This window comes from Trichechus manatus, unplaced genomic scaffold (genome assembly GCF_000243295.1).
Source record: "Trichechus manatus latirostris isolate Lorelei unplaced genomic scaffold, TriManLat1.0 scaffold00014, whole genome shotgun sequence".
NCBI classification, from domain to species: Eukaryota; Metazoa; Chordata; class Mammalia; order Sirenia; family Trichechidae; genus Trichechus; species Trichechus manatus.
Window position 1 is genome coordinate 1,572,292 of NW_004443950.1, and position 12,236 is coordinate 1,584,527.

The 12,236-nt window shown below is 59.1% G+C and overlaps 1 protein-coding gene across 2 annotated transcripts in view; it reads left to right on the forward strand.

The window, feature by feature from the left end:
- Positions 1-11,891, forward strand: part of ATP6V0D1 (ATPase H+ transporting V0 subunit d1) — a 42,919-nt gene extending 31,028 nt beyond the window's left edge. For both annotated transcript variants that reach the window (XM_004371490.2, XM_023726826.1), the window contains exons 3-8: positions 5,654-5,832; positions 7,169-7,248; positions 10,592-10,669; positions 10,800-10,976; positions 11,083-11,160; positions 11,268-11,891. In XM_004371490.2, the coding sequence (XP_004371547.1) occupies positions 5,654-5,832; positions 7,169-7,248; positions 10,592-10,669; positions 10,800-10,976; positions 11,083-11,160; positions 11,268-11,429 (754 nt within the window). In that variant the 3' untranslated portion in view covers positions 11,430-11,891. The remainder of the gene's footprint in view (positions 1-5,653; positions 5,833-7,168; positions 7,249-10,591; positions 10,670-10,799; positions 10,977-11,082; positions 11,161-11,267) is intronic.
- The last annotated feature ends 345 nt before the right edge of the window (positions 11,892-12,236 follow it).

Here is a 12,236-nt window from a genome sequence, read left to right on the forward strand (position 1 = left end):
AAGGTGTTTAAATGAAGAATTTGGGAGGAGAGGGTTCTAGGCTGAGGGAACCACGCATACCCTGAGCAGCTGAAGCGTCGAGCCCCTGGCTCTGTGTCCCCCACAACAGCTTCCAGGTGTGGCGCCCTGTCTGGGAAGGAGGATACCCTGGAGATGTCCAGTGGAATGTAACCACAGAGGAGAAAGTATGATCCTCCTGGTGGTGGGAGCTTCGTTAGAGGTCCCATCCTGGGTGTGAAGACTTGAGGAAACAGTGCCATCGCTGCCTGCAGATACAGCTGGCCTATACTTTACAGCTCTAGGGGCCCAGAGGTCAACTTAGCTCCATTCTTCAGAGAGTCTCTTAATTTGACTTTGGAGCTGCCCAGGATGGCTAGAACAGGCTTCCCAGGAGGTGATGAGTACTCTGCCCCTGAGGCGTACAAGTGGAAGCTGGGTCAAGGCCTCCTGTACCCTCCCATGTGAGAGAGTCCTCATTGGTTTTGTAGATCCCAGCCAGCTTTCAAAAGCACACGTGGCCAGTACCTGCTGTGGGCCAGGCCCGGCGCCAGAAGGGAGATGCCTAGATGCAGTGGGGTATCAGTGATAGTGTAGACAGTGCCTGGAGTGGCCAGGGATGGCTGCAACAGATGGAGCCGGGGTCACAGGTGGCTTCACAGCATTGAGAGGACTCTAGGATCAGGTGGAATTAAAGAGGCCACTCAGAGCCGGTGGCCAGAGTAGAGGTAGCAGTCTGGCCCTGAGTGAGAGGCTGCCCTGATGTAGACTGTCGTCAGTCATTTAATCTTGAGATGAGCTAGCCCGATTTCATGGTGATAACATGATATGTTACCATAGCAGGGGCTCCTGGCAAGAGGGAATAGAGACCCGTCAAATTTGCGGAGTCACCCCCGTACAGACCTTTTACTTCCCTCCACTGGGGAAACACGTTGTGGGCGGGAGGGAAAGTGTGGAGACCATCACTGCCAGAGAAGCTTCCTGACGGTGGTAGGCAGCAGCCCCACCTGGCATCCACCAGCACCTATTTGCGAAGCCCTTGATGCTGAGCTGGGCAGCCAGGGTCATGGCTGGTCTGTCGTTGTCATCTCTCTGGGCAGGCTGTGTTCTCGAGCTTAGTCTGGCTCCCTTTACTTCAGGGCTTAGGTGGCAGAGGCTCAGGAGACCTGCATTCCTGCCAGGCCTCGCCATTAAGTTGCTCTGTGACTTGGCGTAAAGTCTCTGTTAGGGTTTTTTGGCCTTGGAGGGCATCTTGATCTAGGCCATTCCACGATGGTTTCCCATAGGAGAGTTGTTCCTGGAAGTGAAGCTGGGAGAGTTGCTTGTGGGGTGGGAGGCATGAGCCTGGTCTTTGGGGAATCCCAAAAGGCCTTTGTCCTTGGATGAGTGAGCCACCCTGGAGGTGGTCATCCCCAGTGTGTAGCATCTGCTTGCAGCCCAGGTAGGTACCCATTGGCAGAACCTGGCTTGGAGCTCATGCCAGTTTATTTCTCTCATGCCAGTGGCCTCAAGTGTCACCAGCCTGGAGTAAGCAGCTGGGAGGAGGCTGTGTCCCAGGACAGTGGCCTTCAAATGCCTGATGGGCCTGCCAGCCCACTTGCCATTCTCCCCAGGACACGTTGCCCCAACCTTGGGCCCTGCTGGGTCACAGAGGGGCGCCAGTTTCCCTAGACCTCCCTCTCCTGGCCTTCCAGCCTTCACTGGCCACGAACACCGTGTCTGGGTCCACAGCAGGGTCCTGCTCTGTGGTCTGGGTCCTGGGCTAGACCCTGCTCCTGCCTTGAGGGAGAGACACCATTGATTGTTCTCCTGGACCTGATGGCGAGCACCCTGGGTAGGGGAAGCACTTGGGCTCCTTGAAGCCCAGAAGTCTCAGGGCTGGTGGGACGTTCCAGCCAGGCCCCGGGGGAATGGCAGAATTTTGATGAGGAGAAGGTCAGAGCCACACTAGCTCTGCTATGGACTTCTTCTCATTATCCTGATTGCAGCGGGGGAAACTGAGGCTTGAGAGACGGTATGTTGAGGCCAAGGCTGATGTTTCTCTTCACTTTCCACCTTGGGCAAGGCTCTGCAGGACCCTGATGTTGTAGAGCACAGGAACTGTCGGTGGTAGCTCCTGGAAGCCCCTGCTAGGAGCTGCCAGTGAACAGGCAGGCAGAGGTACCTAGTCATCATGACCTCCTCACCAGCACCAGGCCGGCCCCATAGCTGAGGTGGTGAGACGGTGGAAGGAAGCCATGATACTCCAGCAGGTGGCGCCAAAGGGCACAGCAGAGGGTTAGGGCTCTGCTAGGGGCTCTGCAGGCTTCTTGGAGGAATGGCTTCCTAAACTCCAGTCTGAGACTTCTGTGGGCCCAAGCTAGTCTTGAAGGCACAGGGTGAGAGAAAGTCTTGAAGGCACAGTGTGAGAGCGAGCCTCTGGGCAGAGGAATACAGACTGTCCCACCCCCACCCCACAAGGACCTTTTTGGCCTGGCAGGCAGCCGGCTGTCCACTCCCCAGCTGTCTTCTTCTGGAGAGGGACGCTGACCAGCTGGAACTTCATTCTCTCCTGTTGAGGCCAAGTGAGGGGAGGAATGGTGAAGTGGCTTTCTGGGGCCAGGGAGGCAGCTGCTGAAGCCAGGCAAGGAGGAGAAGGGTTTCCCTGCCTGCTGAAGGCCTTGACCTTGGGGGAAAGGCAGACAGCTGGGCCAGCATCCTCTCTGCCAGGCCTGCCCTGCCCCCTTTCTCCCAGGAAAGAGGATTCTGGCCCCCACTGGGCAAGAGAGAAAAGTAGAGGCTGTGCCAGGCAGACCCAGCCTCTGTGGGGGCCTCTACACAGTGAGACTTGTCGTCTGCCCGGGCAAGGGGAGTGCAGGGCTTGGCATCAGATTGCCCAGGCTGGCCCAGCCTAGGTTAGTAGCAGGCCTTGGAAGGGGCTGGGGTGGGGTGATAGTGAGCAGCCCCTGCTTGGCTCAGCATTTCCGTTGGTGCCCAGCCAAGGCTTCCAGGAGGAGAGGCTGGGGGCAGCCGGGGGGTGGGGGGTGGGGGGTGGGGTCCCAGCACTGGCCTAACATCTGCTGTTAGGGCTGATGAGTGAATCGTAGCTGGCCCGTTCTACATCACTGGAGGGACAGCAGCAAAGCCAGGCAGCAGCATCTTCCCACAGGGCCCTCCTCCTAGACCTTGGGCCTTGCCGCCAGCATAGACAGATACCTTCAGTTGTGGGGTGGAGGGGATTTCGGAACAAGAAAACTGGCTCGTGGGGATTCCTCTGAGAAGACAAGGCTGGGTGGGGAGTGTGGAGCTGGGGGTATGGGGACCCCTGGGATGGGGACCACTGAGCATGGGGCCATAGAGCTCTTCTGCCTTATGGTGTGACATGGCCCTGGTGCTGGCCCTCTGTGCTGTATCTCCTCTGACAGTGGGGCTGGTGATGCTGGTGGTTGTAGGGTCGTGCAGAGAAGACAGCCTAAGGGGTACGCAAGGAGTTCTGGTGGCGCAGTAGGAGCTGTTAACTACAAGGTGGGTGGTTTGAACCCCACCAGCAGCTCCACGAGAGAAAAGACCTGATGATCTGCTCTTGTAGAGATTATAGACTAGGAAACCCTATGGGGCAGTTCTGCTCTATCCTACAGGGTCCCTGTGAGTGAGAATCGACTTGACAGCACACAACGAGAAGGAAGGAGTGTGCAGTTCTCCCTCTCCCTGTCCAAAGGGTTGTGGGAGTGTAAAAGAGCATCCTGAGGTGCAAGGGTGGGTCTCTAGGGCTGACTCAAGGAGCATAATGGCCACCATGGAGCTGGATGGTGGCAGGTTGTGGGGAGGTGATGTATAGCATGGGTCCTGGAGCACATGAGATGCTGGAGGCCTCAGGGACAGGAGGGAAGAAGATGCAGGCTGGGTCTGGAGCCCCAGGCACAAAGCTTTGGCGGGCTCACTCTACACGGTCACGGGCAGAAGGCTGGCCGTTTGGGCCTCTTAGCTCACAGCTGTAAATGGACCCCGCCTGAGGCCCTCAGTTTGGGAAGGAGGGGCTTGTCCCTTCTCAGCGTGCATCCTATAGCCGACCCAGCCAGATCAGGGGTGGAGAGAGGGCAGCCTCCTGGCCCCAGGCCCAGGAGAACAGAGGTTATAACAGGGTGCCGAGCTGGGTGGGAGCTGAGGGAATGTGCAGCGGGCGGGGGCAGTGGGGGTCAGGCCAGGACAGGAGCTATGGTCTCTTTCTTCTGCCATCTTTCTGGAGGGCCCTGTGGGAGCTAGCCCAGTGGCCAGCCCTCTGAGCTGAGGTCTGAGGCCCTGGCCACCACCTCTCTCCTTTTCTTCCCTCAGTATTGGGGGCTACCTCCTACCAGGGATCTTCCCTGGATACCCTCAGCACTGGGTGCTCAGGAGACTTTCAGGGCAAGGAGCCAGCTCAGGACACACCAAAAGCTGGAGCAGGGCGTGCAGTCAGTGCCAGGTTCAGGGCAGCAGCCTCAGCTTCAGCTCTTGCTCTTCCATGGGGGCCTCACCCTGGCCTTGGAGAATGTTCTGCCCAGGTCTCACCCAGCTCCCTTGTGCCCTGAGTTCGTTGCTGGTGACAGGCTGGAAGAAAGTTGTGGCGACTGCAGCCCGACTGTGGCCTGGGGCTCTCTCCCTCCCTTTACCCTACCCTCCAGCAAGGTGACTACACAGAACTTACTGCCCCAACCCCTTTGCAGCAATGCCTTGCTGGATCAAGGCAGCACCTTGTTCCTTGGAGGCAGCCCCACCCCTCCCCAGCTCCACAGCCCCCTCTGCTGCCCACACTGCCATCCAGGGTTGGCCTTCTGCAGGGCAGAGAACCTCGGCAAGCATCAGCTGGGACTGACCTAAGCCCAGCCTCCCACCCAAGTCTCTAGGTCTCCTCCAGGTCGTCCTGGGCTGATACCTGGCCCTCGCTTCTGGCCCAAAGGGAGGAGGGTGGTTCTCCCTCTTGGGAGCGGGGCTCTGCAGGGTAGCTGTCTGCTTGCTCTCTCTGCCTGACCTTGGAACCCCCTCTCTGCCCTTCCCTAAGGAGGTTTCTCCCCACCCTACTCCTCAGCCTTTCCTCCCCTACCATCATCTCACTCTCTCACTCCATCTGTCCTCACCCAGCAGCCAGGGTGGCCCTAACTGAACCATGATACTCCCTGCTTACATCCCAAGCAGGGGTCCCTAGCCCCTTGGCCCCACCCAAAGGACCAGCTTGCAGACCCCACCCACCGAAAGCACTGCCCTGCCAGCTGCTGCGCCCTTCACTCCTGCTGTTCTGACCATGCTTGATTCCTCGAATGCGTCCACACTTAGGGCCTCCAGGCCTTCGCACACAGTTTCCTCTCCCAGTCCTTTCACCTGTCAGGTTCCTGCCCTCTGCCACCACTGGTGGGGCTGTGCGCCTCACCTCCATGTGCCCACGGTTCCGTGTCCTGTGGGGTAGTTAACTCATTTCTCAGTCCCTCATGGGGCCTGAAGGCCGCCCCCCAACAGAGAGCTCATGATGCTGGACTAGGGGACACATGGGCAGGGAGAGAGATGAGCCAGTGGTGCTTATCCAAAGCAGCCATGAGTCAGTACACATTGTTGAGGGCCTGGTGGCCCATGCAGTATGGACAAGGCCATGGTGCTAGGCCAGGACTTCCAAACCACCTCCTATGTTGCTGTGTGCCTCCCGTAGTTACAGCTACATGATTGACAATGTCATCCTGCTCATCACGGGCACGCTGCACCAGCGCTCCATCGCCGAGCTGGTGCCCAAGTGCCACCCACTAGGCAGCTTCGAGCAGATGGAGGCCGTGAACATCGCGCAGACCCCTGCTGAGCTCTACAATGCCATTCTGGTGGACACGCCACTGGGTGAGCTACTGTACTGGAGGAGGGAGGAGACGGGCTGGTGGGGTCGGTGTTAGTGCCTGTGTGTGGAATTTACAGACCCCCAGGAGGTGACCCTGAGCTGGAAAGTGAGACTTGCTCACTGCTGCTCACCTTTATCCTCCACTCAGCGCCCCCTCCCATTTTCCTCTCGTACCCCTTTATCCTTTCCTTTGCTTTTGCTGGGCCAGTCAGGCCACTGCCAGGGCCTGACTCCGATCACCTAACTTTGTCCAGCATTCATGGAGGGTGGAGAAAGGCCTGGGTCCCTTGGGGGCTGGGAGCTCTTGGGGACAGACCGATTCCAAGCTAGGGCCTGTGCAGGGCTGGTGTGGCTGGCTTCTTGTGAGGCAGAGTTGAGGAGCAAACAGCTTCACTTGCCTCCACCGGGGAGGTCCCAGGGCCTGGGCCAGGCAGTGCCCCGCAGGATGCAGGGTCCATGTCAGTGGTCCAGGAAGGAAAGGGGACAGGGAGCTTCCTGCAGGCCCCCACCTAGGCAGTGCCTGCTCATGCCTGCCTTGGAGGTTGGAGAGAAGGCGCTGAGGCCGTAACCAGCTGGTGCCCTCAGGACCGGCATCCTTGGCCCCAAGGCACTATCTCCAGGAAGCCACCAGAATTGAACCACAGGGCTCTAAGCTGCACTAGGTCCTAGACTGAGAAGCCTGAGCCCGCCCTGCTGGCCTACCTGCCATGGAATCTCTCAGTAACTCTGAGCTAGTTCTGGGCTGCTTGTGGCTCCAGTTTCTTTGTCTTTAAAGGAGAGACAGGCCAATGAGTCTTCAGGCCCTCCTGGGGGGTAAGGGTACTGTATCCCACTCCAACCTCTATCTCCAGCCTGACAGAGGCCACCTGGGTCACTGGTCCATGCCCACCAGCTGTCAGATTCATTCCTTGTCCTAAGAAGGGGGAGGCTGGTTCTCCAAGTGTGGGCCCCAGGCGACAGGCCTCAAATGCACAGCTGCCCCTCTAGAAGGGAGGGTGTCCTGGCCTCTTATGCAAGCCTGTCTTTGGCATGGTCTGAGCTTGGGTCTGCCCCAGCAGCGATTAGATCATACTGTGGCTAACCGCCTTCTTTATAAATCAGTTTTAGGAGCAAGGAGGCAGAAGCAGCCTAGGTCAGTCCACATGGCCCAGAGTGTTGCTTCTGCCGCTTCTAAGGCAATCGCTCAGGACTGGTACTTCACTCCCCACCTCCCACCCCCAGCCAGATAGGGCTGTGGTGGGGCCCTCGGTACCCTGCAGAGGCAGCTGAACATTGCAGGGCTCTCAGCTAGGCCAAGTCCACTTGCCCACCCCTCATACCCTTGACTTTCCTGCCCAGCGGCTTTTTTCCAGGACTGCATCTCCGAGCAGGACCTTGATGAGATGAACATCGAGATTATCCGAAACACACTCTACAAGGTAGCGCAGCACAGCACAAGCGGCGAGGGATTGGCCTGTAAGCGGGTGGGGTCGTGGGGCACGGTGAGATGGTGACTTATGTGGGGTGCTGGGACAGGACGAAGCTGCACCAGGCTCCTGTCCCTGGGGCTTGTCCGCTCATTGTCTGGCTCAAGTCTGCATGGAACAGGTTCTCCATCCCGTGGCACCCGAGGCGGTCCCAGATAAGATCAGCAGGAGGGGCTGGTGTTCTACAGCCTGGCCTGTCAGAGCTGGTTTCTAGACAGCCACTCCTCCTGCACCCAGGAGGGTCGCGGGTCACCACCCAGGCCATAGCCCTCGGGCCCACCCCACCTGGGCTGTTGCCAGCAAGGGCAAGCATTTGAGCAAAGGCAACACTGTTCACTTACGGTGGGGGTGGGGATCCAGCCAGGTGTAGCCAGGCCCTCGTGTCCCTTTCAGGTTCCCAGGCTCAGAGCCAGCGCCGCTTCCACCATCCTCACCCCCCAACTGCCTTCTGCTCCCCACCAGGCTGTGGTGTAGGCTGGGTGCCCCCTGGAGATAGAGGGTACGCTTGGGATTCCTGGGTTAGCGCCGCCCTAGGCCTAGAGAGGTTAAGAGCGAGGGTGGGAGCCAGGAAGGGGGCTGGTCAGGGCCAGTCAGGGACGTTTGGGACAGACCAGACTCTGGCCGTGGAGAGGTACTGAGCTGTGGTACCAGGACCTCTGATGGGCTGCAGCCAGGAACGTGGATCAGCAGTGGGCAGGCCCCAAAGAGGGGTAGAGGGTGGCACTGACCCAGGGACCTGCTGAGTTAACCCTTCGAGCATCTGTCGATCAGATCTTTCCAGTGAGGGTCCTCTCCTGCCAAGGTTGGGGCAAGCCGGCCAACACCTGGCCGCAGCCTGAAGCCAGGCCTTCCAGTCTCCCCACAGGGTCTGGGCTGGGCAGAGCACAGGGAGGGGCTGATGGCAGGCAAGGGGCCCGCCTGGAGGTTGCAGTGAGGCAGAGAATGGAACAGCATCTGCAGAGGGAAAGCATGGCGCACCAGCCAATAGCAGGTGGTTTGCTGTGGCTGAAGTACAGGTTCTAGATGAACAGCAAGAAAGAGACCAGGAAGAAGGGGCAGACACAGATATGTGAACTGTGGGCACGGTCAGCCAGTGAAGGTTTCCAACAGGCTGAGTATCATCAGGAAGCTCCTCTGGCCATAGTATGGAATATGGATCAGAGGGAGCAAGACTAGAGGTAGGAAGATCATAGACTTTTTTTAGTCCTTAGGGCCTCCCTAGGAGCTAGGTGGGCATCATTGTCTTCACTTGTAAAATGAAGAAACCGAGGGCTCAGAAGTGGGGTGGGTTGCCTGAGCCACACAGCACATCAGTGGCAGCACCAGGGCTCACACCTGGCTCAGCCTGTTTGCAAAGCCAGTGCTTTCACCCACCCACAGGCCAGCCAGTCAGCTGAGTGTGTGGGTGTGTGTGTGCGTGTGCATGTGTGCTCCTGGGGCTCCCGCCCGCCCAGCTGGCCTATTGCCGGGTTCCCTGCCCTGAGACAGGGTGAGGGGTGCGGCTGTCCCCCAGCCTCACCCTCACCGGGCCTGACTGGTTCTAGCTAGAGTGACTGGCGAGAGCTGCCTGGGCACCAGCTCATAAACACCAACCCAGTGCTGCGGGCCCTATGCCAGGGCCTCCCGCCCATCAGACGATGTCCCAGCCCAGTGGCCACAGATGGGAGATTAGGTGGACCCTCAGCCAGCCGACGGGTGGGAACTATAGGCAGCTGGTGCAGCAGCCACGGGCTGGCAGACGGGGTAGGCTGGGAAGGTGACCTTGGTGCCTGGGCCTCTGGGGTCTTGCCAGTTTCTTTAGCTACCCTAACCTCCCGAGGAGGGTCTGGGCCTGTCCCACCAGACTCCCCGTCCCTGGGGTCAGCCTTTCCAGGGATCTGCCCAGCTTGGCTAAGCATATGGGCTGGTGGCAGGGTGTGGAGGCCAAGACCTGGCTGGCGGCTTCCTCCACAGAGATGGAACTGCAGGCCCCACTGGGGCAGTCCTTGGAGTTCAGGCACAGCCAGCTTGGCTGGCCTTGGGGAAAGTGGTTGGGGACAGATTCCTAGAGGGACTGAGTGGCACCACTAAGCCATGGTAGGGATTGGCAGCTGTCTTTGCCACCTAGGCCCTCCAACTCCCAGGAGTCCTCTGCTGGGATCCATTTTCCCTTTCTAGGTTTCTTCTGCCCTAACCTGCCGGAGATTTTTGTTTCCTGTGACCCCAGTGGTCACCCTCAGGTCTTCTCCTGATCCTAGCTTGCCCACTGCTGCTCACTGGGCTAGGCTGGGCTGATGGACTCCTGAGTGTCCTCAGATCTCCTCTCTCAGGGCCCAGAGCCTGTGGGCCCAAGTCAGCTGGCGGTAGGTGGGAAGGTCTGTGCACCCTGAAGGGCAACCTGCAGCTCAGAAAGCTCCCCATGCCTCTCAACTCTCTTCCAACTCTGAAAAATAGCCTGTGGAGCTGGAGTCCCTGTGACCATGCCACTAGATGGGACTGGGAGGGGAGGGGTCCTGAGTGAAGGGAGTTCATGCAAGGGGGCTCGCCATAGAGGCTGCAAGCCTCCTTCCTTGGCACATAGGGATGGGAAGGAAGCCTGTGCCCGGCTGGTTCTGTGCATGAGTGCTGGGAGAGCCTGGGCTGACCCTTCTTCCCCTCGTGCCCAGCAGGTCCAATTTGCTTGGGTAGGAAGTGCTTGTTCCCACCAGCAGCTGAGTGCCCAGCCACTGCATGACATGGCTGACGTCCTTATAGGCAATAACCATCCCTCAGCAGGAACTGGGCTGACAATTTGGTTCCTGCTGTGTGATGCCCAAGGGCTGCCTGGGGCATGGGAGGAGGAGGTTTTCTCTGAGACAGGGTACAGAGGGGCGCCAGTGGCTGGCAGAGGTTGGACCACCCATTCCAGGCCATCTCTGTGAACTCTCAGGAGTACCCTGCCCTCACTAACCCGTGGATGCCATGGGCCTGGCTGGCTGAGGAAGAAGTGTTTCAGGGAAGGCAGAAGCTCCCTCTGAGCCTGGCCCTCTTTGGGGTGAGGGGTAGGGGACATTGTACCCTGAAGCAGACAGCCAGAAACTACCCTGTCACTCCTGGGTGAGAGGCAGCAGGCTGATGCTACTTGGCTGATTTACAGTTGGAAATTGTGGATTTTTCAGGGGTTTTGACATGAAGGCTGCCCTGGCCAATCCATGGATGTGGTGTTTGGACTCATCATGAAAGGAGCTGGGACGGGGGGAGGGAAGTGGGAGTGGGAGGCCCACAAGCCCATCAGAGCCTCCCAGCCTGGGCTGAGCAAGCCCCATCCTCTGCACAGGCCTACCTGGAGTCCTTCTACAAGTTCTGCACCCTGCTGGGCGGTACCACGGCCGATGCCATGTGCCCCATCCTGGAGGTGAGTGCCCGCTTCCCTTCCTGCCTGCCATCTGTGTAGCCCTGGTCAGGGGGAAGCCGTGCCCACTGACGGGCCGCTGCCTCCTTCTCCCTCTGCTTCTCTCACTGCTGCCTGCACACTGGCTCCCCAGTTTGAAGCTGACCGCCGTGCCTTTATCATCACCATCAACTCCTTCGGCACAGAGCTATCCAAGGAAGACCGTGCCAAGCTCTTTCCACACTGTGGGCGGCTCTACCCTGAGGGCCTCGCCCAGCTGGCCCGGGCTGACGACTATGAGCAGGTTAAGAACGTGGCTGACTACTACCCGGTGAGTGCCCTGGCTGGCAGGACGCTGGGTGGGCATCTTGGCACCACGCCCACCCACCCAACAGCCCCCACATGCTCATGCTTCCCACCACTCTCCCTGGGGCCAGGAGTACAAGCTGCTCTTCGAGGGTGCAGGCAGCAACCCCGGAGACAAGACTCTGGAGGACCGATTCTTCGAGCACGAGGTGAGTGCCGGGTGCTGCAGGGCCTGCCCATCATAGGGAGGGGTTGGTGACTCAGCCCGATCCTTTGGCCATGGCCGCTGGTCTACCACACCTGCCTCTGTCCGCAGGTGAAGCTGAACAAGTTGGCCTTCCTGAATCAGTTTCACTTTGGCGTCTTCTACGCCTTTGTGAAGCTCAAGGAGCAGGAGTGCCGCAACATAGTGTGGATTGCTGAGTGCATCGCCCAGCGCCACCGCGCCAAGATCGACAACTACATCCCCATCTTCTAGCGCCCTGACCCGACTCCCCACAAGTGCACTGTGTGTGTTTGTGTGTGCTGTGACAAAGCCCTGGGGGGAAGAAGCATCTTGTCCCTGCAGCTGCCCAGCTTCCCGGACCCTCTCTGAGACTGCTCTTGGGTCTCAAAAGGGGCGAGGCATCTGCTCCCCACTCCAAGGATGGACCAAGTCCTCTCCAGAGCAGGAAGGCCCCTTAGCCCTATGTTTACAGCCACTGACATGTCTGAGAAGCATGTGATCACTTTCATGTCCCTCCCCAACCTGAGAATCCCTGGGGACAGTGTGAGGCCCCCCTCCCCCCGCCCCCGCCGTGTGGGTCGCCTTCACGGCCCAGGAGAAGGATAGAGTATGTGTGTGCTAGGTGTGGGGAGGGGCGGGGAGAGTAGCTCCACAGCCCCCTCCCTATGCCCCATTCTTGAGATAATAAAGCTGCCCTCTCTGAGCCCATCTGTGTGCTGTCTCCTTTGGGCCCTAGTGCCTCTCCCAGACCCCCACCTTCCCTCCTTACCCTGCCCTTGCTGAGCCCATCCCTGCCTCAGCCTCCTAGCTCCCTCTCTCAGCCTGCAGCCCAGGCTGGCCTTCTCCCCTAGCAGCCCAGATTCCTTGGGGTGTGGGGAGTCTGGTGGATAACCCTGCACTGCTGGAGGTTTAGATGAAGAAAGGCCTGTGGAGCTGGGTCCTGGCATGGAGGGGCCCCAGGCTTCCCTATTTGCTTCACTCAGCCCCACAACTTTCTGGGATCAGGATCGTTATCCCCATTTCACTGTGAGGAAACCCAAACCTATGGATAAGTTATTT